This window comes from Scyliorhinus torazame, chromosome 19 (genome assembly GCF_047496885.1).
Source record: "Scyliorhinus torazame isolate Kashiwa2021f chromosome 19, sScyTor2.1, whole genome shotgun sequence".
Taxonomy (NCBI): Eukaryota; Metazoa; Chordata; class Chondrichthyes; order Carcharhiniformes; family Scyliorhinidae; genus Scyliorhinus; species Scyliorhinus torazame.
The window spans coordinates 128,660,215-128,686,536 of record NC_092725.1 but is presented as its reverse complement, the minus strand read 5'-3'; the positions used below and the strand labels follow the sequence as shown (position 1 = coordinate 128,686,536).

Here is a 26,322-nt window from a genome sequence, read left to right as displayed (position 1 = left end):
AACCTGAAAAATTTAACTATTTCCGATTTGTGGGCCAACAAGAGTTAGTTGGACTGTGTGCTTATGAAATATTGTTGATTTTTATTTATAGTGCCAATGTTTTTTCTTAATATTGTAGCAATATTAGCCTCCAGCTGTTTAAGTAGAGAACAAAGAATCAATTCTAATGTAGTGAAAACTGAACTTTTAAAATGAGTCTGACCTTCCAGTAATGGACAGTTTCTGTAGGAAATAATCACCTGCTTAATGAGGGAATTTAATGAAAGACATGCAACTGCAAGCGGATTCTTAACTTTCAGGAATGCAGGGACAGAACTTGCCCTGCAAAAGGAATACTGCGGGGTAATTACCATCTTTTTAAATCACGGCTTAATCAGACTGGGGAATTTGTTGAAAGATGCAGAATCAAAGACATACTTTTGATTAAAGGTTTTACTTGAGGAAAATATTTCCAGAAATCAAGGATCAACAATAAAATTACCCCAGCCCATATTCTTTTAAAAAGCAATTCCTTTTGTGTGGCGTTGTAGTATAGGCACAAACTTTGAACCTTTACATCAATACAACGCGCAAAATATGCAGACTGCTCTAAATAAATTATGCTTTTGAATTATTTTATCTGCTCTTTAAAAGTGTAACAATCATCAACACAACACACAACCGGACAGGGCAGTCAATGTACACAATGTATTACATTTACAAAAGTTAACGAATACTTTATTTACTTGCAGTTAAAACATGACAAAACATTCAAGTGGCAGATAATCATAATGCAAGCCCTTGCAAGGCAATCCAAAAACGTATTGAACTGATGCAAGGTTATACATAAAAATTGCACCACTCTATGGAAATTAAGGCTTTTTAAGTTTACATTTGGCCACCTTAAAGCACTTGTAGCATTAAGTTGGTCATTTCAAATACTGTGGCTCAATTCCATACACAATCTTCTATCCAAAAGTTAATGCATACAAAGCGTGAAGGCATTGTTAAATAAATGAGCAGAACCTAGGCCATGTGACCAATTACACGCAAATAAAAATTATTTCTCACATTCACCATCAATACCCACGGTACTCTTCCACCAGGAAACATTTCAACAAAACATTACACGTGAAACATAACCACTAGCAGGCAATGTCTAATTTAATGTATATTTGGTGCTGATAATTACAAATATGCACAAGCAAGCAGAATTAGTGAGAATCCACAGCTGCAGGAGCATATCAAGAGTGATCTCCAAGAAAACTTGGAAAGTCTTAAAATAAGTATCTTAAAATATATAATTCCTGTTGTAGACCCGCACTATACAATCCTTTATAAACATTATCCATGTAAACGAAAAGGAAACATACAATGAAAGACTTGACATTTCTCTGAAAGTGTTAACAGCTATTTGAAGGCAACATTGTAGACCAAAGACAAAGTATGGTTGAAACAAAAACATACACTTTCTATACATAGAAATCACCGTTTCCACAGGTTTTACTAAAATAAAAACTCAATTATTTTAACAGCTGTTGCAATTATCAGAGCGCAGTTATACACTAAAACAATGATTTTGCATCGCCATTTTAAAAGCTACAAATATCAAAGAAGCAGATTTAGCTTTGCGAAATCGTCTAATCTACAGAGATCTTTGGACTTCCATCTTTATTAAGCTAAAATAGTGGTGCTTTCAGGAAATTACATAACACAATTGCCAAAAAAAGGGAATTACCAATAGTTATTTACCAGTTGAATGCAACATTGTGAAAGGAGTACTCGCTCCAATGTGATCAGCAGTAACACTGAATGTAGGTCCTAGTTTGAACAGTTGCCTACTATTAGAATGTTTAGAAGTAAAAAATAGCTTTCTGTTCCTGAAATGCTGAAAACATCATAGTTACTTTATGTGCAAAATGACTTGGGAGCTTTCATCCACTTGTTGAAGGGTACCACCACAGGAAAATCCATTTTTTCAGATGTCAATAGGTTTAGTAAAGTGGAATGCTGGCACTGTCAAAATGGAAAATAGTTCATCATATCTGAAAATTTTTTTTGGGGGAAAAAAACCAAACTTCAGTTTAATACATACTATAACTATCTTTAGTCGAGACAGCTCGAAATTTCTTCTTCACAATTTAAAAATCTTCATAAAAAAGGACGCAAGGCCCAAAAGCCCATCCCTTTGAATCCCATCATCCTCCTCAAAATTCACTTAAATTTTTTTAAATTTCAATCTTTCTTTTCTCCAGAAGGCAATCGCGTTGAACCCATTTATGTTGTGCATTCCTGTGGTTATTTACGTAATTTTTAAAAAACCTTTGTGCAAAACAAAATCCACCTTAAATAATGTGTTTGTAGGATTTATAACAATATAAAGCAATGTGAAATCTGTGTCTCAGATACTTTTAGGAATAGGTAATTCAGAGTTGCAAAAAACTTACGTGAAGTTTAAGATTTTGGCTAATTAACTCAACAATGAGATTACAAAGGAGCTTGCTGTATTAAATCCTTAGTTTATGTTTAGTTCTTTCAGATTTGGCATGGTAGTATCATGAATAGTACCACAGTTAGTCTTATTGCCCTGAATCTTGGGTACATTGAAACATGCATAGAAAACAGAAGCAGGAGGAGACCATTCGACCCTCCAAACTTGTTCAGCCATTCATTATGATCATGGCTGATTATCAAGTTCAACACTCTGATCCTGCCTTCCCCCCCATATCCCATGATCCCTTTAGCCCCAAGAACTATATCTACTTCGTTCTTGAAATTACACAATGTTTTCCCCTCAACTACTCTCTGTGGTAGTGAATTCCACAGATTCACCACTCGCTGGATGAAGAAAGTTCTCCTCACCTCAGTCCTAAAAGGTTTAACCCTTATCCTCAAAATATGACCCCTTGTTCTGGACTCCCCCACCATCAAGAACATTCTCTCTGAATCTACCCAGTCTGTGGTGATATGCACATATGCATCTCTGTACATAATAGACCAATGTATATAACTGTATATAATAGTACCAATGTATAAAGCTAATCAATACATGTGGAACCAGACACACACGGAGCCAGATATATATTTTGATCAGGTGACTGACGAGATGCAGGGGGTCGATAGCAGGATGGACACAGGACAGTTGCATCTCACCGTAGCTCTGCAGTAACTTAGATATAATTGTCTGTGCACAGGCTTGTTACTTACCTGTCGACGTATTTAAGAATAAATACTTTTTATAGCTAAGCACACATGTTCTATGCATGTCTTCATGATCAGGGGAGCCATAGAACACAATACTGTCTAATCCTGTTAGTTTTTAATGAGATCCCCTCACACTCTTCTAAACTCCAATGAATACAATCTTAACCAATTTAGTCTCTCCTTATATGACAGCCCCGCCATCCCAGGAATCAGCATGGTAAACCTTCGCTGCACTCTCTCCATATCAAGAATATCCTCCCTCAGATAAAGGACACAAAAACAGCACACAATGAGGCCAACATACCATTTACCTTCTTTACTGCCTGCTGTACCTGCGCGCTTAGTGACTGATGCACGAGGACACTAAGGCCTCGTTGAATATCCACCTCTCTCAACTTACACCCATTCAAATAATAATCTGCCTTCCTATTTTTGCTACCAAAGTGGATAACCTCATATTTCCACAGTAACTTCATTGCAGTGTTAAAGGAAGCCTACTTGTGACAATTATAAAGATTACGATTATTTATCCATGTTATACTGCATCTGCCATGCATATGCCCACTCAAGACTGTCCAAATCCGCTGAAGCATCTCTGCATCCTCCTCACAGCTCACCCACCCAACTTGGTATCATCTGCAAATTTGCGGATGCTGCATTTAGTTCCCTTGTCCAAATCATTAACGTACAATGTGAACAGTTGGGAGTCTCAGCAGAGATCCCTAGACACTGCCTGCCAATCGGAAAAAGACCCATTTATTCCAACTTTGTTTCCTGTTTGCTAACCAGCATTCTATCCATATCAAGACATTACCTGCAATCCCATTCGCTTTAACTGTACAAGTGGTAGAAGTGGAAGCACAAGAGAATTCTTCAGTGTAATCTAGTGATGGTCGGTCTTTTCCTTCTAACAGCCTGAAAATAAAATCGCTATCCAAGGACAAAAGTATGGCTACTGGTCTCTGTCAGCTAAGAAATTGTACGTCAATACAAATCAAGGCATTAAGAACAGACTAAACGTGGTGGAGGAGGGAGAACTGGGAAAATTGAAGTGCTGCGAACAGATCTGTAACTTCACAATTTTTCAAACATTTAATGTTTAGTACTGCACAGGATTTATTTTATGCTTGCATGCAAGTTCAAAAAGTCTTTTGAATTGATACCAGTGAAAATTCCCAGCTTTCTTATTCAGTTTAAGCTGTGGCAATGATAAAATATTTTTTAATCATCAGGTTTGGTTAAAATTCAATGAACAGCCGTCAGCTAGATTGAATCCTTTGTCACAGAAAAAAAACACAGGCCGCAATTTCCAAAAGAGAATGTTCACGTTTATTAAACAAGAACAACTTTTCAAATATATGTAGCTAATACCATAGTGCAAAGTACTCGCCCTCTTTTCTCTCCCCGCTTCCCCAAAACTAACAGGTCGAAAGGTCACAGGCAATCATTTTACCTGGCTTGAAGTTAGAATCGAGCTGTATTAAAGCAGCTGGCATTTTGAGGTTTTCTGAGGCTTTCCGTAAACGGGAGATTTTCTGTTGATTTGTCGAACCAGATCATAGAAAATCTGTAATTTACAAAAATTTGAATAACTCAATGAGATCTATCATTTTCACGATGTCTCTGAAAGCAGAAGTGTTGTTTAAAGTATACACTATATAGAAAACAATCCAAACCGTAGCAAGATTTCAGACCACAAACGTGTCAATTTCCAGACTATGTTTGGTATATTAATATAGTCGCGCTGTTAAATTGGCTACATACCATCTATTGAAGTTTACTACCCGATGGATAATACTACTGCCATTCAAACTCAGATCCTTTTTTCCCACCAGCAGTTGAAGTTACAGGTATTGTTTGATATTTGTTTTTGAATAAAGTCTTTCTAACAAGCTTTATACCCATTTTGAGGAAACAAAGCCAAACGCTTTCATAGTGTGGTATGGTGGCACTGCACTCCTACCTCAACACCAGGGGCTCTGGTTCAATACCGGCCTTGGGTGTCTGCGTGTGTGGCGTTTGCACTTTCTCCCAGTGTCTACATGGATTTTATCCGGGTGCTCCGATTTTCTCCCACAGCCCACAAATTGCAGGTTAGGTGGATTGCCCCTTAGTGTCCAGATATGTGAAGATTAGGTGGAGTTATGGGGATAGGGCGGGGTGCCCTTTCAGAGGGTCGGTGCAGACTTGATGGGCCGAATTGTCTCCTTCTGCACTATAAGGGTTCTATGATTTTAAGGTCCTAAGTAATGGGACATCTTAGCATCATAAACAATGGTTATCATGGAATTCGATAGATGACAATCAATCCAAATCCTTGACACCCCCATCTACACCATTTCACATTCATGAGTAACCTGTTATTTTGTGCTACAGATTGCTCAGTTTAAAAAAAAAAAATTTCGAGTACACAATTATTTTTTTCCAATTAAAGGGCAATTTAGTGTGGCCAATCTACCTACCCTGGATTGTGGGGGTGAGACCCAAACTTCATACGGTCAGTAACCTGGGGCCGGGATCGAACCCGGTCCTCGGCGCTGTGAGGCAGCAGTGCTAACCACTTTGCCAGATTGTTCGCAGTAGCTAATGGTAAAAGGTCTAGGGGAGACAGATTTAAGGCTTTGGGCAACAGGTGCAGAGGGGAATACAAGGAAGATTTGTTTTTAAAACGCAGTAAATGGTAGTGACCTGGAATACTCAGCATGAGGGTGGTGGAAGTGGAGGCAATAATGATTTCAAAAAGAAATGGGACAGGCAATTGATGGAAATAATATTGCAGGCCTGTAGATATAAAACATGGATGCACGTTCTCCCTGTGTCAGCGTGGGTTTCACAACCACAACCCAAAAAAGGATGTGCAGGGTAGGTGAATTGGCCACGCTATAATTGCCCCTTAATTGGAAAAAAGAATTGGGTACTCTAAATTCATAAGAAATAAAAGATACAAAATGGGGAAGTGTGACTTTGGTCTGCAGAGAGCTGGCATGGAATTGATGGACCAAGTAGCCTCCTTCTGTACTACAATGACTCAGATTAATTTATTCTTAGTTGGACATTTTGGACAGAAATATTCAGTTTACCAAGAGAAAATACCAAACCTTTCGGGCAGGAATTGGTCTGGGTTGTGCCTGTTGTTTGTACATAGATCAGGCACAGACAAAATTACCAGTTGCATAGCACACGTTCAATCTGTCAGTGCTAAACTTTACAAATGTCGAAAATGGATGTTAGGACTCTATGTTAATTTGGGACCTAAAGTCTGGTTCCAGATCTTTTGGGGAAAATTTATATCCATTAGATAGGGCAGGTGCCAGACCTGGGCTATTGAACATTAACGAAAGGCAATTTAAAACCCTTGAATGGGCCAACAACAGGAGTGCGCTTCCGATTCAACAGTTGTCACAATCAACCAAGCTTGCCACTTCCTGCTCCAATCGTCCTTCGGGCTACTGCTGACTAGGCAAACACCTCAACATTCAGGATGCTGTGGTGGCAAAACAGACACTAGTAGCTCCCTCAGGGAAAGGTGGGGTTGGGTGAGGGTGTGGATAGTTTTAACCATTGACTTTGAGCTTAAATTGGCTATCCAGATCAAAACCATGGCGACAAGTGAGAAGCAGGGTATTCAGTGACAAAACCTCCACCACCGACAAGATTCAAGCTAGGAGCATGATCACCTACCATTTTCTTCTCTGGATCCATTCAAAAATTAAACTACGAAACTCAACACTATGAAAAACAGAGCAGTCTCCCTTTGACTGGGCCCACTGGCCTCAATATCAACCCTCTCCATCAGCAGCATACAGGATACATTATAGCAACTCACCCTAGACAGCACATCCCAGCTGACTGACCATTGTCATCATGAAGGATAAGAAGAAACACCTATCCCTCCAAGTTGCACAAAATTCTGCCATTCCTAACACAATAATGAATGTAGCACCACGAGGACTGGAGCAGTTCTGGAAGGTAGCCCAGCAACACCTTCTTGGAGAATTTTGGGATGAGCAACAAACAGCCTGGGAACATATTTTCTTTTAAATTAAGCCGATACAAAATAACCAACCAGAAATTAACTTCACACACTTTCCAAATGTTCTTCACCCTACAGCAGCAAAACTGAATGCTTTGATGCAAGTTTCAATCATTGTCAATTTGTCTGCTTTCTAATCAAATTAAAAGAATGGATAATTTTCCCATTATAAAAGAAATAAATCATTTAGTGCAACAAATGGTATTAGTGATCAGTGTTTCTGTGCATGAGTCTTACCTCATTAACGTTAATCTTTGACTTTGCAGAGGATTCTAGAAAGGCACAGTTACACCACTGTCTTGCCAGATTCTGTCCTTGTTCTTTTCCAACCACTCGTTCTTCTTCCAAGTCACACTTATTACCAACCAAAATCATTGGCACCTGCAAAGGGGAAGATACATTTCTGTTAGAAGCCGTTACATTTGGTCTGAATTGGAAGGGGGGGGGGGAAAGAGAGGAGAAGAGAAGAGATTTTGACATTATGTTGGAATTATTTTTAAAGATCTAGTCATAACTTTTGATCATCTTCACTAGTTACTGAAAGAGTTAAAACCTTCAGTTTAGTTGAAAGGCACACAGCTGTGAAGAGACGTCCAAGGGCACAACCTGCCAGCAGTTAGTTCTCAGGAAAGGACACCACAGGTGTCAACTCTCAAAGACTGAAATAACAATGTGGGATCTTTTACCATTTGCTCTGGTGCCAAAGTATCTGGAGATAACGGAAGGGAGATGAGAATTTGGCTATTGGAGCAGCTATTAAACAGCAGAGGTACCCGACAGGGGCGGTTGATTGATGTGCACAAGCCAGATAACATATAACTGATATAAATAATTGTAAGACAATATATATACGTGCCTTTGCACTGAGTGGATAATATAATCAAGTAGATGTGCACACATTGCAATTGGTCAGTTGTATTTATTTACGGTGCATTAAGTAAACGTAATCAATGGTTGTGATTGGACATAGATAACCAATAACAACTGTAAACCGTTGATTGGTATATTTTAACTTGTTGTAACCGAACCCAAATGTAAAACTGTGGTGTAATGCTTCAATCAGGGATGCCTGGTGTGTGCCACTAGTTGGAGCACAGGAGTCCTTGCTGTAGCTCAAAATAATGTCCCAGACACCACTATCATCATTCCCGAGTATGTCCTGTCTCACTGGCAGGTCAGACCAAGGAGAGGTGGCGTGGCGGCAGTGATATACAGTCGGGAGGGAGTTGCCCTGGGAGTCCTCAACATTGACTCTGGACCCCATGAAGTCTCATGGCTTCAGGTTAAACATGGGCAAGGAAACCTCCTGCTGATTATCACTGGCTACCATCAGCTGATGAATCAGTACTCCGCCATGTTGAACGCCACTTGGAGGAAGCTCTGGGGGTGGCAAGAGCACAGAATATGCTCTGGATGGGGGATTTCAATGTCCATCAGCAAGAGTGGCTCAGTAGTACCACCACAGACCGAGCTGGCCAGGTCTTAGAGGACATAGCTGCTAGACTGGGACTGCAGAAGGTGGTGTGGGAACCAAAAGGGAAAAATCTCACCAATCTGCCCGCTGCAGATGCATTTGTCCATGACCGTATCGGTAGAAGTGACCACCACACAGTCCTTGGTGGAGACAAAGTCCCATCTTCACATTGAGGAAACTCCATCGTGTTGTGTGGCACTTCCACCGTGCTAAATGGGATAGACTTCAAACAGATCTAGCAACTCAAGACTGGACATCCATAAGGCGCTGTGGGCCATCAGCAGCAGCAGAATTATATTCAGCCACAATATGAAGCTCAATTGTCTGGCATATCTCCCATTACCACCAAGCTAGGGGATCAACCTTGGTTCAATGAAGAGTTCAGGAGAGCATGCCAGGAGCTACATCAGGCATACTGAAAAATGAGGTGTCAGCCTGGTGAAGATACAACACAGGACTACTTGTGTGCCAGCATAAGCAGCAAGTAATAGACAAAAACTTTTATTTTTGAAAAATAAATTTAGAGGACCCAATTTTTTTTTCCCAATTAAAGGGCAATTTGGCGTGGCTAATTCACCTACCCTGCACATCCTTGGGTTGTAGGGGTGAGGCCCACGCAGACACTGGGAGAATATGCAAACTCCAAATGGACAGTGACCTGGGGCCCGAATTGAACCCAGTTTTACGGCACCGTGAGGCAGCAGTGCTAAACACTGCACCACCATGCCACCCCAGGGCTGAACGATTACTTCTGCTCATACATCTATTTCTTATGTAGAACATTCCCCAAATATTCACCTCCAGCAACTGAATAAATTTCAAAGTCAAGCATTAAGGTTTAGATCGTGTTTTTCATTAGTCACGGATGCTAACGGATAAACCTGAATGCACACAGGCCTCATTAAATCTTTCAGAAACTCAAAGCACTTCACTTATAATGAAATATTTAGAAGTGCGGTGACTGTGATGCAAACAACTGGCAGTCATCTTGCACACCAATACCCCACAAACAATAAAGAACTGAATAATTAGTTCAAAGATACCAGAAATCCTATTTTTTAAAAATAGGTCTTCAACATACAATAAAATTAAGAGTACAGGCAGATAAGGGTCAGTATTTTACATTAACAATCCAAAAGCGCATAGAATTACACAAGATGTCGAATGTGCATCCCAACATCATCGTACCCTTGCACGATATACTGGTTAGCAGGCATGAGAGAGTCAGAAGCACATCCGCCAACAATCATGAAACCAATTTAAATTAATAACGGCAATTGATTGATATTTTACATTGCCTGTCTGCTTTTATGGTTGGCAGGCAGGTTGGTTGGCAGGCAGGCCGGTTGGCAAGGCAGCCTTTAAGTTGAAGCTGCAAGCTCAACCCAAGAGGGGACAAAAGTCAGGACTCAAAATTAACAAATGTATTGGGGGGCTGAGGTCTGTGCATGTTTATGCTATAGAGACACTCATGGCATAGTTTTTCCACCGATACATATATATTTTTTATAAACAGGTCAGCAGCTCCCTCAGACAGCTCCACAGCGGGAGCAGAATGGAAATACCATCTCACATGCTCCCTTTCCTGGCATCTGCCATCCTCCCATCCCCCCCAGTTGCACTCAGCCTTTCACAGAGTGTGTTTCATGCTGGATGGCTGTTAATTGGCCAGTCAGCATAATATCGTGTTACAACACTATCTCGAGCAGGAGTGGATACCCTCACCGACTACGGGTGTGCCCCAAACGTAAAATTCAGGCCAAAGTCCTTAATTGTGGCTCCAAGATAAAGTTTGAGCCATGGTGAATTAGAATATGGCTCGAATTCTTACTTCAAATTCAGTCAAGTGTGCTATCCACACATTAAATTATTAAATTTGGATCGAGTAAGTTAAACCTGAGACTACAAAATGATTCTATTTATACTGAAAGGCAGACAGTTTTCATTGAAGCAATTCAGACACTTATGTAGAAATTACAATTTGGAGTTTGCTCTTTTAGAGGCAGAATCAAACGCTGCCAAATCCATTATAACCTGTATAAAATTAGTTACATACAATAAATATTATGCATATTCTCGAGTGTTATGATTACAATATTGTAGTGTTTGGTCCTTAGTACTTCACAAAGAAAATTAACAAACACTTCGACTTGTCAAAACCAGAATCTTTTATTGGGTCTCTTGTGGTAAGATAGCAATCTGAACAGAACACGTTATCATGGAGTCTGCTAACTACTCCTCTGGAATTTGCACCTAGCACTGACCATTCACATACATATATATTACCCTCTCAATCTTCTTCTGAAGATGGCCGGATATATCTCCCTTTATATCTGAGTCAGAGGTCACATAACCTTGGTCAAGAGACAGCATGGTGTGCCTGTACCGCCACCTGCTGGTTGGAGGTCGCACACCACCCAACTATGATATAGCCCATAGTCATAGTCACATCACAAGTACCATTTTACAATTATTTAACCACACAAGTTAAGCCAGTGATTTCAACTTTCAAATAGACATTCCTGAAAGATAAAGATTACAGAAAGACACAAGACATTTTATAATGCTACGGTATATTCCCCACCCTCACACCATTATTTTTTAGTGGCACTTTTATCATAACAAGAACATAAGAAATAGGATAAACTGATCACAGGAGCTTGCTTTGCCATTTAGTATGATCATGGCTGAACTTCTACACGAGTTCCTCTTTCCTTTCCTATTCCTATAACCTTAAGAAGTTTGGGCAAAATTTCAGTCTCGGTCTTGAATCTACTTATTGACTGAGCCTCCAGGGTGCCTCCTCCATTCCCTGACCACCACCTCCCCCACACCCCCAATTTCTCCATTTGCCTTTGCTTACCCAAGCTTGCAGTCCCCCTTTCAATTTAATTCTTCCTCGCTGCAGCAGCACTCCTACAGTGATATTCTACAATTTCTACAAAAACAATTATATTTCATATTTTCACAGTTTGGGTGCTGTCAAGCGTTTAAAAATAGGACGCGTGTCCGTTATAAAAATGATAAGTAAATTATTACTTAAGTGATGACTAAGTTAGCAGGAAGAGAGAAACGCGCTTTAAATTCATGAGTAACATACACAGCTATAGACAGATATGTTGTGATAGTTCAACTGTTGAAAGAAATGAAGCCACGTTAATCTCAACATGGAATGACAGAAATTATTGAAAACACGAGAGTAAACTGGACACCTAAGTTTTCACAGTAATTTCACTGCAGTGCTAATGTAAGCCTACTTGTGACAATAAAGATTATGTTATCTCCTTCCCAAGAAGGGAAAAGGAACACCAAGCTTCATCTTTCCACACTAATGCTTTGGGTTGAAATGCTATCCATGAAGCTAGGGGGATAATCTAACAATGAGTGACATGCAGGAAGGAAAATAAAACAAGAATTATGGTTTCTAAATATACATTTTTAAATTTTGTGTCTTGACAAAAATATAGCAGCTGCCTCAGCTTTGCAGTACTGCTGCCACTACAAGACTTCATCTGGGTGTAAAGTGTTATTATATGCTTATCCATCACGTGTTGACAGGCTTGCAAGAAGATTTGTGTGATAACACTTATTCGCGAGCCACCGATCATTTTAAATAGAGGTAAAATTGTGCGATAGATACAAGGCTGATAAAGCAAATGTCATAACTAACAGTGTTACTTCAATTGTGTCAAATAGAAGGATTGTTTAGGGGTAAACGGGAGTTGTTTAGGCAACAATCTAGTGAGGGCCCTTCCTGTTGATTCCCTTATTTCTCATTTCTTTACTTTTGTTATCATTTTGAGCCATGTATGCTTAATGGACATATACCTTTAAGTCGAGCAGGGGGAAGAAAGGAACTCAAAATTACAAAAGAGAACACTGTGCTAACTTTTGAACAACAGAACTCTTCTGAGATCAGTGAGACTCGGTTCAATTGGTTGACTGGTTGCCATTGAATTGGCCAGATGGCCATATACTGCCCAATACCAGGCAGTGATTGAATCCTGCCCGAGTGGGATGACTTTCAGAGAGACAGGGAATAACAGTTGGAATGCTGGATGCTCAGAGAAAAGGACTCTTCATGACTCTACAGTGAAAACCTCAAACTGGAAGCCTAGTTTGAAGGAATGTGGCCTATAAGACAACCATCTGAAACAAAGACTTTTATCCCTTTACTCATTATTTTGCCCCCCTGTTTGTCTGTTGTGTGTGTGTGTGTGTGCATGTGAGATTTTTATTTTTATTTATATATATATATATATATATATATATATATATATATAGATAGATAGGACATCACAAGTTAAAGTGGGGGGAGGTGGTTAGGAATTAGACACTAGTTCACCTGCTGTATCTCTAATAAGTTATTGTTATTAATAAACTTAAGTGTTTACATTTACAAACCTGCCGATTTTAATAATAATAATAATCACTTATTGTCACAAGCAGGCTTCAATGAAGTTACTGTGAAACGCCCCTAGTCGCCACATTCCGGCGTCTGTTCGGGGAGGCTGGAACGGGAATTGAACCCGTGCTGCTGGTCTTGTTCTGTATTACAAGCCAGCTGTCTTAGCCCACTGGGCAAAACTCAAGGTTCGATGAAAGTGAGAAAAAACTAGGTAATGATCAGAGAAGCAAGGGTTAGTGCTGAATGGAGTGCACAGAGCTCTGTTAGGAAAGCCAAAACCGTAGACCGTCATGCAGAGGAAATTATAATCAAACTAAACAATGCTCTAGTCAAGTAGTGTTCAATTCTGGTCATCAAGAAATGAAGGAAACAGGGTGGCACGTGGCGCAGTGGTTAGCACTGGGACTATGGTGCTGAGGACGCGGGTTGGAATCCCGGCCCTGGGTCACTGTCCGTGTGGAGTTGGCACATTCTCCCCGTGTCTGCGTGGGTTTCACCCCATCAACCCAAAAGATGTGCAGGTTAGGTAGATTGGCCACACTAAATTGCCCCTTAATTGGAAAACAAAATAATTGGGTACTCTAAATTTGTTTAAAAAAAAGAAATAAAGGAAACAGTCAAGTGCTGAAGGAAATGCATGGGAGAATCATTAGCCTGACCCTTAGTGTCAAGTATCTGAGTTGACTCGAGGGGGTTCTGGTTTTAAAGCCTGTAAAGGGGACAGCTGAGGGGTGATTTTAGAGATAGTTAAAATATGCAAGAAAAAGGTTAATAAAGAATATAGTTCCATATAAAACATGCAAAATAAGATAAGCGCAAGTATACACGAGTTCAAACTTGTCAAAGTTACTTTAGAACAGATGAGGAGGATCTCCTCCATGCACAGTGAAATCAACACTTGCAATAGATTTCAGATCAGAATGGTGAAGGGAAAACCCGTAGTTATTTAACAACCAACTACAACAATGTAGGGTATTTAGGGAGTGTAAGATTTTTCTGCCTTCATGGATTAATTGAAATTATTCAAAGACCTATCTCCCACAAGTATTTTGTGATGTATATTATACCTAATGTTATTTAGTCTGGATTTTCTTTCATAAAACACATTTTAATAACCTCAAATGCGCATTTGAACATGAAACAAAGCAAATTCATTAGATTCAACTCGTCATTATATATACTCTTTGCTAAACAAAGAGAACAAAAGAAAATAGACCAATATTTCTTCAACTCTCTTGGAACATAAATCCAAGAGCTAATTTGTAAATATGTAGAGACTGCAGCTAATTTCCATACACAGGTCATGTAGCAAGCTGAGGGGAATGGCAGTAGGCCATTTAACCTTTGGGTTTGCTTTGCCAACTAGCCTGATTAGCCATGATAGTTTGCTGTTTCAATTTTCCATATGCTGTCAGCACCTTTAATTCCCAAGCATCCATTCACCTCACTTTTAAACATTTCAATTCATTCAGGTATCTCAGGTAGCAAAGTCTTCATATTCCTTTACATGACTTCCCCCTCCCCCCCCCACCCTCCAGATTCACTTTTGATTCTAATGTTATTTAGACTGAGGTTTGACCAGCATTCTATATAAACAGTACATCCTGCACTCACATTCTCTATCCCAAGTCATCAAAAAAGAAAGTGGCTATTTTTCATCAACTTGTGCCTCGAGCTAGTGTTAACTAGAATCCAAGATCCGTTAGCTCGCCAAGACCCTGTGTTTCCTCACTTAGACTTTCTCATCTCCCATTCTGAATATCACACGCTGGTTTTTTAAAATGGCATATGTCATTATTCGGCCCATTTGCTCCAAAGCTATTTGCTCTTGTTCAACCATACTGGCAGAAAAAGCACCTGTGGTTTAACATCCTTTGACAAGTCTCAATTCTGTTGAGATAAGCAAATGCAGTAAACCACAATCAGAAGATTTAATTTCTCAGCACAAATTCCATTTCCTGTCAGGCATTTTGACTTCTATAGCACAATTACTGGTTACCATTTGGGTCGGTAATTAATCACATCAATGTTTCGGAGTGCAATATATTTCAATCAGTGTACTTTTGGCTGTTGTTGAAGTAGAGGATGGTGGAGAATCTGGGAATGATGGAGGGTTCAAGTTTAGAGTGAGGCAGGAAGCCCATTTTCAAATACGGAGGTAGTGCACACTATCTGATTCAGGTACTATCAAATTGTGAGGCAGCTGGGGAGTAAATATATATCTGAAAAGAAGCACTGTAATGTAAAAGTTTGACCTGGTTATGTTGATATAAAATGGGGAGTGGCTTGAGGGGGGAACTTCCAGGTGGTGCTGTTCAAATGCATCTATCCTCGTCTTTTTAGAATGTAGTGGCCGCGGGTTTGGAATATGCTGTCTAAGCAGCTTCAGTGAGTTCCTGCAGTGCATCTTGTAGATAGTACACTCTGCTGCCACTGTGCGTCAGTGGTATAGGGAGTTAATGTTTGTGATTAGGATGCCAATCAAGCAGGTGATTGCAGGTGGCTGTGTCTTGGATGGTATCAAGTTTAGAGTGCTCTTGGAAATGCACTCTCCAGGCATTTCCAGGGTTAGATAGAACTGGCCGTAAACTGGACCACTGAAAAAATATTCAAGAGGTGTTATGCAAAAGGGAGGGCCTTGTTTATTTGCTCATATCTATCAAGGCATGAGGTTCAGTTGAAGTATTTTTATAACCAATACTATCATAATGCCATAGCAAACAGACCAAATGCAAAAGGAAACGGAAAGTGCTGGAAGCACACAGGAAGTCTGCCAGCATGTGAAGATACATATTGAGTTTATGCTTCAAGTAGAATAGGACTCTTCAGCACTTTGTTTTTATTTCAGATTCACAGTATTTGGTTCAATTCATCCACCATCTCCTTATTTTCCATTATTAGTTCCCTGGATTTTGCGTAAGATCAATAGTCATTTTACTTTCTCCACCCCCCCCCCCCATTTTTAAATACCAGTTGAATCTCTTAACATCTGATTTGATATTTCTAGCTAGCTTTCCATCGTACTTCAATTTCTCCCTCTTTGTTTAGCTATTCTTTGCTGTTTTTTATATTCTGTCCAATCTTCTAGCCCGCCACTAAACTTGGCGTAATTGTACACTTTTTATTCCAATTTGCTACTGTCAGGGATTTTCTCGCCCCGTCATGGCAGGACATTTGGCAGCTCAGCCAATCAATGAGACCGGATAATCTGGGCAGCAGGCAGGCCTGGAAAATCGGACCCACTCCTTTACCTTCCTTAGCTAGCCACAGATAGTTATGATCTTCCCCTAGAATTTCTCTCTCACCATTCACCCCCACAACCCAAAGATGTGCAGGTGAGGTGGATTGGCCACACTAAATTGCCCCTTAAATTGGAAAAAAATAATTGGGCACTCTAAATTTATTTATTTTTTAAAAAATTCTCACTGGAATGCATCTTTGCTGAGTGTTCAGAATATCACCCTAAATGGCTACCATTTTCATCTCTACCGATTTATATAGAACATAGAACAGTACAGCACAGTACAGGCCCTTCGGCCCACAATGTTGTGCCGACCACTTATCCTAATCTAAGATTAACCTAACCTACACCCCTTCAATTCAATTTATTGCTTTCCATGTGCCTGTCCAAGAGTCGCGCAAGTGTCCCTGATGACTATGACTCCACCACCTCCGTTGGCAGTGCATTCCACGCACCCACCACTCTTGTGTAAAGAACCGACCTCGACATCTCCCCATACCTTCCTCCAATCACCTTAAAATTATGTCCCCTCATGACAGCCATTTCCGCCCTGGGGAAAAGACTCTGGCTATCCACTCTATCCATGCCTCTCATCACCTTGTACACTTATCAAGTCACCTCTCTTCCTTCCTCGCTCCAGTGAGAAAATCCCCAGCTCCCTCAACCCTTCTTCATAAGACATGCCCTCCAGTCCAGGCAGCATCCTGGTAAATCTCCTCTGCACCCTCTCCAAAGCATCCACGTCCTTCCTATAATTAGGCGAACAGAACAGGACACAATATTCCAAGTGTGGCCTAACCAGGGTTTTATAAAGCTGCAGCAAAAACTCACGGCTCTTAAACTCAATCCCCCATTAATGAAAGCCAACACACCATACTCCTTAACAACCCTATCAACCTGGGTAGCAACTTTGAGGGATCTATGTACGTACACCCCAAGATCCCTCTGTTCCTCCACACTTCCAAGAATCCTGCCTCTTACCCTGTATTCAGCACTCAAATTCGACCTTCCAAAACAAATTACTTCACATTTATCTAGGTTGAACTCCATCTGCCACTTCTCAGCCCAGCTCTGCATCCTGTCAATGTCCTGTTGTAACCTGCAACAGCCCTCAACACTATCAACAACTCCACTAACCTTCGTGTCATCGGCAAACTTACTAACCCACCCTTCCACTTCCTCATCCAAGTCATTTATAAAAACCACAAAGAGCAGAGGTCCCAGAACAGATCCCTGCGGGACGCCACTGGTTACCAAACTCCAGGCGGAATACTTTTCATCCACTACCACTCGCTGTGCCAATTCTGTATCTAGACAGCCAAATTTCCCTGTATCCCATGCCCCCTAACATTCTGAATAAGCCTACCATGGGGAACCTCATCAAATTCCTTAGTGAAATCCATATACACCACATCCACTGCCTTACCTTCATCAATGTGTCTCGTTACATCCTCCAAGAATTTAATTAGGCTTGTGAGGCATGACCTGCCCCTCACAAAGCCATGCTGACTATCTTTAATCAAATTATGTTTTTCTAATTAATCATAAATCCTATCTCTCAGAATCCTTTCCAGTATTTTGCTCACCATAGACACAAGACTGATTGGTCTGTAATTCCCAGGGATTTCCCTATTTCCTTTCTTGAACAGGGGAACAACATTCGCCTCCCTCCAATCATCTGGTACTACTCCAGTGGAGAGTGAGGACGCAAAGATCATCGCCAACGGCGCAGCAATCTCCTCCCTTGCTTCCCTTGTAACCTTGGGTATATCCCGTCTGGCCCAGGGGACTTAACTAGCCTGGTGCTTTTCAAAATTTCCAGCACATCCTCCCTCTTAATATCAACCAGTTCGAGCCTATTAACCTGGTTCACGTTGTTCTCACGAGCAACAAGGTCCCTCTCTCTAGTGAATACTAAAGCAAAACATTCATTTAGGGTCTCTCCTATGTTCTCAGACTCTAGGCACAAGTTCCCTCCACGATCCCGGATTGGCCCTACTCTCACTAATTATCCTCTTCTTTCTCACAAAAGTGTAGAATGTCTTGGGGTTTTCCCTAATCCTTCCCGCCAGGGATTTTTCATGCCCCCTTCTAGCTCTCCTAAGTCCATTTTTGAGTTCCTTCCTGGTTACCTTGTAACCCTCTAGAGCCGTGCCAGATCATTGCTTCCTCAACCTTACGTAAGCTTCCTTCTTCCTCTTGACTAGAAGCTCCACTTCTCTCGTCATCCAAGGCTCCTTCACCTTACCATTCCTTTCTCATCTCAGTGGGACAAAACTATCCAGCACTCACAGCAAGTGCCCCTTAAACAACCCCCACATTACTCTTGTGCATTTCCTTGAGAACATCTGTCCCCATTTATGCTCCACAGCTTCTGTCTAATAGCAGTCTATTTTCCCCTCCCTTAATTAAATACCTTCCCATACTGTCTGTTTCTATCTCTCTCCATGACTGTGGTAAAGGTCAAGGCATTGTGGTCACTGTCACCAAAATGCTCTCCCACCGAGACATCTAACACCTGGCCTGGTTTGTTGCCAAGCACCAAATCCAATATGGCCTCACCCTAGTCGGCCTATCTACATATTGAGTCAGGAATCCTTCCTGGACGCACCTGACAAAATCTGCTCCATCAAAACCATTTGCACTAAGGAGGTTCCAGTCAATATTAGGGAAGTTGAAGTCACCCATGACAACAACGCTGTTATTTCTGCACCTTTCCAAGATCTGCCGTCCAATCTGTTCCTCCATCTCTCTGCTGCTATTGCGGGGTCCATAGAAAACTCCCAATAAAGTGACTGCTCCTTTCTTGTTTCTGACTTCCACCGATACTGACTCAGTAGACAAACCCTCCTCGACTACCTCCTTTTCTGCAGCTGTGATGCACTCTCTAATTAACAGTGACGCCCACCTCCTCTTTTACCTCCTTCCCTATTCTTCTTAAAACATCTAAACCCCGGAGCATCTAACAACCATTCCTGCCCCTGTGAAATCCATGTCTCCGTAATGGCCACTACATCATAGTTCCAAGTGCTGATCCATGTTCTAAATTCAACTCCCTTACTCCTGATACTCCTTGCATTGAAACAGACACACTTTAACCCATTCCACTGAGTGCAACTTTGACCTATCAACAGTCTATCCTTCCTTACAGACTCGCTGCGTACTATTTCTGCTCGTTCAACAGCTACCCTATCCTCTGATCCGTAGCTCTGGTTCCCATCCTAGTTTAAACTAGTTTTAAACCCTCTCAAAGAACTATAGCAAACCTCAAACCAAGGTTATTGGTGCCCTTCCTGTTTAGGTGCAACCCGTCCCTCATGTACAGGTCCCACCTTCCCCAGAAGGCATCCCAATGATCTACATATCTGAAGCCTTCCCTCCTGCACCAGCCCTGTAGCCACGTGTTCAGCTGCAGTCGCTCTCTGTTCCTTGCCTCAGTAGCACCGTGTAATTGGCACCGGTAGCAATCCTGAGATTCCTACTCTGCTCGTCCTGCTCTTTAGCTTCCAACCTGACTCTCTAAAATCACTTTTTAAGATCCACATCCCTTTTCTTAGCTATGTCGTTTGTGCCAATGTGCACCACGACTTCTGGTTGCTTCCCCTCCCCCTTACGAATCCTGGAGACTCGATCCGAGACATCCCTGACCCTGGCACCCGGGAGGCAACATACCTTCCGGGAGTCTCGTTCGCGACCACAGAATCTCTTATCCGTTCCCCTAACCATTGAATCTCCTATCACTATTGCTTTTCAGTTCTCCCCCTTCCCTTCTGAGCCAGGCCGCTATGGCCTTCCCCTGGTAGGTCTTCTCCTCTCTTCCCCCCACCCCCCCAACAGAATCAAAAGCAATATACTTGTTTTAAAGGGGACTGGCTCCAAGGAATCCCTGCTCTGTCTGTCTGTTCCCTTTCCTTCCCCTGACCGTAACCCAGCTACTCTTGGGTGCGCCGACTTCCCTGTAACTCCTCTCTATTAACCTCTCTGCCTCCCGGATGATCCGAAGTTATCTCAACCTAATTTCTCAGTTAGCTTTAACCAATGGTCTTCATACCCTCATAATTGCCTATATTTAAGTTTAAAAAAACAGCCTCAGGCCCAACCCTACTCTCCCTCAAACAGAATGTGAAATTTAAACACATTATCACTGCAACCGAGGGATACCTTTACTATGAAGTAATCAATTAATCCTGTCTCAGCTTCAATATCAAGCCAAATGGAGGAAAAGTCCTCTCTGACCCATTCTCATATGAATCTTACGATGAGCTAACGGATACATTTTAATATCTGGCACCCCAAACCCCCTTTGAACTGGGAAGCTGCTAGTTTAAAGCGTGGTTTCTTTTCGCTCCAAGTGAAGGAACAGAGCACCCCACTAATTTCCTTTAGGTCTTTAGCAAAAAGCAAGATTGGCAGATTTGGTCTTCAGAAATTATTGGGAGTTTAAGGGGGGAGAAGAAATGCTCCATCTGTGACAATGCATTCCCAGAACTGGTCTATTTTATATAATTTGGCATAAAAACCTGCAAATGTCCTATTAATGTCGTCCGTTTTATTCATTTTATTACCCTTCGAGTCTAATGCAGAGGAAATATCCCGAGAATCTGCCCTCTTCCAAGTAGGAAAAGCCAGGGATCTACTTGGTTTGCTTCCAAACTCCTATAACTTTTGTTTGCCAAACTTTAAACTCCTCAGCATGTCAAGTCAACAAGGAGTCCAGAGCTGTTCGAGTGCATTAATTTCTTTCAGAAGCAAATGGTTCGGATTCCCTCCATATTCCCTCAGTAGGTTGCAAAAACTGTTTTTTTTAAACATACGCAAATTAAGCAACGCCACCCTCCAAAGGGCACTCCCGACCCAGCCTTCACTTAGGCCGGGGTTTTATACTGCACAGGCTCCCCTCTTTAAGGGGAAGCCCCACCCCGTCACCGGGGAAGTCCGCACTCAGCAGAGTTCATGGGGCCCATGCGACCTCTGTGAGGGTTGTAACAGGCTTACATCAGAGAGAGAATTTTAAAAAATTAATTTAGAGTACCAATTAATTTATTTTCCAATTAAGGGGCAATTTAGCATGACCAATCCACCTACCCTGCACATCTTTGGGTTGTGGGGGCGGTGGAATGGAGAGTAGGTCTTACGAGGAAAGGTTGAGGGTGCTAGGCCTTTTCTCATTAGAGTGGAGAAGGATGAGGGGCGACTTGATAGAGGTTTATAAGATGATCAGGGGAATAGATAGAGTAGACAGTCAGAGACTTTTTCCCCGGGTGGAACACACCATTACAAGGGGACATAAATTTAAGGTGAAAGGTGGAAGATATAGGAGGGATATCAGAGGTAGGTTCTTTACCCAGAGAGTAGTGGGGGCATGGAATGCACTGCCTGTGGAAGTAGTTGAGTCGGAAACATTAGGGACCTTCAAGCAGCTATTGGATAGGTACATGGATTACGGTAAAATGATATAGTGTAGATTTATTTGTTCTTAAGGGCAGCACGGTAGCATTGTGGACAGCACAATTGCTTCACAGATCCATGGTCCCAGGTTCGATTCCGGCTTGGGTCATTGTCTGTGCGGAGTCTGCACGTCCTCCCCGTGTCTGCGTGGGTTTCCTCCGGGTGCTCCAGTTTCCTCCCACAGTCCAAAGATGTGCGGGTTAGGTGAATTGGCCAATGATAAATTGCCCTTAATGTCCAAATTGCCCTTGGTGTTGGGTGGAGGTGTTGAGTTTGGGTAGGGTGCTCTTTCCAAGAGCCGGTGCAGACTCAAAGGGCCGAATGGCCTCCTTCTGCACTGTAAATTCAATGATAATCTATGATTAATCTAGGACAAAGGTTCGGCACAACATCGTGGGCCGAAGGGCCTGTTCTGTGCTGTATTTTCTATGTTCTATGAGACCCACGCAGACACAGGGAGATTCTGCAAACTCCACACGGACAGTGACCCAGTGCCAGGATTATTGAACCCAGGTCTTCGGTGCCATGAGGCAGCAGTGCTAACCACTGCACCACAGTACCGCCCTCACATCAGAGGGATTGACTGAGTAGAAGGGATCAACTTCCGCATTAACGTACAAGATAAAGTTATGATCCCCAAGCAAAGACGCATCAAATCTCCAAGATTGAAACCTTGAGTAAAAATTCCAGGATCAAAAATCACAATACTACCTTTAAAGCAGGAAGTCACTGCATGTAGGACTGTTTTTGACTTGAAAAATAGTCAATTCTTGTAGGTCGTGGGGAGCAGAGAAGAAAGTGAACTCTTAATCCTTAGGATGCAGTGTTCTCCACAAATCTAAATACCCAACTTCCTCACAAACCTAAAGCTTTTGCATGTTGGGTGAGGGCATTCCTAGCTATGGGAAGTTTGTCCATCAAAAGGTTAAGATGACAGCTGAAGTCCTCTCCTGTAGAGGAATTTGTCGATGCTAATTTAGCAAAGTCAATGAAGGCTTGAGTAACAAAATCAGGAGAATAATTTGGGGGATCATTGACATTCATTGTAGAGATATTTTCCTCATACAATAGCCACTTGATAATCACTTACCTCCCCTTTATCCTTCACACAGTCCTCCCATGAGGAGCACATTTTAAAAGGCACATTTTTATTGACCAACACTGCAACACCCAAGCTACTGGTCGAGAATGAGGGAAAAAAAAAAAAAACACCTACCCCACCCAGTCCTTCTTCAATTTTAGGTGCTAACAGTGGTTAACACTGCTGCCTTAAAGCACCCGGGTTCTTTAAGGGACCCGGGTTCAATTCCAGCCTTGGGTGACCGGGCAGTTTCCTCCCACAGCCCAAAGATGTGCAGGTTAGGTGGATTGTCATGCTAAATTGCCCCTTTTTGTCCAAAGATGTGATGGTTAGGTCGACGTTATTGGATTGGGGTGGTGAAGTGCTCTTTTGGAACGTCGGTGCAGACCCAATGGGCCAAATGGCCTCCTTCTGCATTGTAGGGATTCTATGATTCTACCGCACATTACCAGATCCAGAATAACTTAACTCTTTGGTTGGTTCTTGCACATGCTGCTCCAAGAAATTATTCCCAAAACACAGAGTTCTAGACTACCTTTGCCAATCTGATCTCCCCAATCTATAGATTAAAACTCACGATTATCGCCATAACGTTCTTACAAAGCCCCATTTCTTCCTGGTTATTCGGCCCTACATTGAGGTCACTTGTTAGTGGCCTATAAACACCTCCCACAAGTGACTTCCTATCGTTATTATTTCTTATCTCTACTCAAACTGATTCTATATCTTGATCTTTAGAATGAAGGTCATCTCTCTCTATTGTCATTCTTAATGTATGAAGAAGTAGTCTGATAATATCCTCCTTGCAATCATTTTGGGATAGCATCTGGCTTCCACTTGCCAGCTCCAAAGCAACATTAAACCCAGTGGCAACTACTGTGTCAATCTCAGCAGGTCTGATAGCATCTTTGGAGAGAAAAGGGAGCTCACGTTCTGAGATGACTCTTTGTCAGAGCCAGACAGAACTGGAAATGGGGTCAGATTTATACTGTAATGGGGGTGGAGGGGGTGGGGGTGGATAGGGGGCCAGCAATAGGTGGAGATTGACAAAGATACCGAGGTCAGAAGACAAAAGGAATGTAAATGGGGGTGATTAACCCCCAACGCCTCATCCTCTTTACACGCCACCTTCCCATGCAATCACAGTAGGTGTAACACCTGCCCCTTTACCTCCTCCCTGCTCACCATCTCGGGCCCTAAACACTCTTGTCAAGTGAGGCAGTGCTTCACGTGCACCTCCTTCAATCTGGTCTATTGCATTTGTTACGCCCAATGCAGCCTACTCTACATTGGAGACTAAACGCAGACTGGGTGACTACTTTGCAGAATCCCCCGGTCCGTCCGTAAGCAGGACCCAGACCTTCCTGTTGCTGTCATTTCAACTCACCGTCCTGCTTTCACGTCCACATGTCCTTTCTTGGCCTGCTGCAATGTTCCAGTGAAGCCCAGCGCAAACTGGAACAATCTTCCGATTAGGTAGGTTACAGCCTTCCGGACTTAACATTGGATTCAACAACTTCAGACTATAAACTCTCTCCTCCACCTTCACCCCATTATTATTTCTATCAATTTATTTTCATTTCTTCCATTGATCTGCTCTTCCCTCACCATTGTTCCCCGTCCCTCCCACCCCATTTGGGCCAACTGTTCCTAGTTGCCCTTTGACACACTGCTCACCTTTGTTTTACCATTCGCACATTCTAAACTCTTTATGTGCCACTATCAGCACCCTTCTTAGCCTTAATCACCCCCTTTTGTTTTCTCTCCTCGACATCTGTCAATCTCCACTTATCGCTGGCCCCCTATTCAGCCCCACCGCTCCACACACCCCCCACTAGTGTAAATCTGACCCCATTTCCAGTTCTCTCCAGCTTTGACAGAGTCATCCAGTCTCAAAATGTTAGCTCCTTTTTCTCTCCACAGATGCGGTCAGGCTGGCTGAGATTGTCCAGTATTTGCCATTTTTGTTTCAAATCCCAGCATCCACAGTAATTTGCTTTTATCCACACTACTGTGTCATTCATCAATTTTACAGTGTAGTACGTAAACATAGGCATTTTTCGGTTTTAAATTAATTTCTTTTAGTATAATCGGAAATAAATTTTGGGTCACAGTAATATTTTCACCCTTTCCGACTGGGCATTTAGTTATTGGATCTCAACAGAAGCTAACCGGAAAATTCTGGCTTTGGTTTTCCAGGGAAGGATTGGTTGCGCATACTTACATCATCCGTGTCTTTGACTCGAAGAATTTGCTCTCTTAAATCCTGCAAGTCATTAAATGTTGACTGCGCTGTTATAGAATATACTAATGCAAAACCTTGTCCATTTTTCATGTAAAGGTCTCTCATTGCAGTAAATTGTTCCTGCAAACAAAATACATCCAAATCAGACCAATACACAAATTGTTATAAATTTTATCACTTTTCAAAATTGTAACTTGATGTAGTAATCGAAAAAGACAAGATTACAGTGCGCTTTTACCACATAAATAAATGCATGTCAAATTGTATGGTTTTCAGTGATGGTCAGCTCAGACGGTTTTGGGCTTCCAAACTTTGCAAATATCTTAACTTGGCCACCCTAATGATTCAGATTCACCCATGTTTAGAATAATTGCCTTTGGAGCCAGTGTAATTAAAAATTAAATGTTAATCACTTTGAACAAGAGCAAGATGCTTCAAGTATTATAAATATCACAAATTAAGAATAGTAGATGGGCTCAGAATCGAAAAATACTACACCAGTAGATAGCCCTGTCAATATTATAATTACTCAATGAATTAAAAGCACCATAACATTCCCAAATGACACAAATCTATTCAACCCAGAGGGAAATCAATGCCTGCGGTATCAAAAGATTGTGAAATGAAGCAGACAGTATAGTTAATCTAATTGAAAGACCATAAACTGTTAAATCAAAAGCGATAGGAAAATACATTTAGTTAAAAATGCCTGAAGAAACAGAATTCATGGAAACAAAATCCAAAGTGATGGAAGCAAGTAGGAAACAAACTGAATAATGGAAAGAAACAGAGGCCTGAAGGGGTGAAAAATAATAAGAGGATGACGGATTGCATTTTCAGGAAGAGAAAAACGGATTGTCAGAGTTACTATTTTTATGGACATGAACCATACCCCTAATGGATTGCTGGGCCTTGGAACAAGCAAAATTGCTTTCCTCAAAAATATAAGGATCGTAAATAAATTCTGCTCTGCCAGCAATGTTCCAAGAACAAATAAGCATATAAATACATTCATTTTCACTTGGTAGTACAGAGCTCTAGTATGGTGATAAAAGAGACATCTTGCCAAATATCGGCTCGTACTCATTAGGTCAGAATCACAAAAATACAAAATCTCAAAGGGAACAGCATTTATACTGCATTAGAAGAGAGTGCTGATTGGTTGGCAAGTAGACTCTGATTGGTAGAGGTGTTGCCATGGAGAATGCA

General features: G+C 41.6%; 1 protein-coding gene across 3 annotated transcripts in view; it reads right to left on the bottom strand.

Moving 5' to 3' along the window:
• Window positions 1–690: 690 nt before the first annotated feature.
• The window catches only part of LOC140396513 (ras-related protein Rap-1b), an 88,584-nt gene continuing 62,952 nt past the window's right edge, over window positions 691–26,322 (bottom strand). For 2 of the 3 annotated variants that reach the window (XM_072485203.1, XM_072485205.1), the window contains exons 6-9: window positions 25,093–25,233; window positions 7,454–7,597; window positions 4,637–4,750; window positions 691–2,024 (exon numbers count right to left, since the gene is read on the bottom strand). In XM_072485203.1, coding sequence (XP_072341304.1) covers window positions 4,664–4,750; window positions 7,454–7,597; window positions 25,093–25,233 — 372 coding nt within the window. In that variant the 3' untranslated portion in view covers window positions 691–2,024; window positions 4,637–4,663. The remainder of the gene's footprint in view (window positions 2,025–4,636; window positions 4,751–7,453; window positions 7,598–25,092; window positions 25,234–26,322) is intronic. The other variant, XM_072485204.1, reaches the window with a different exon arrangement.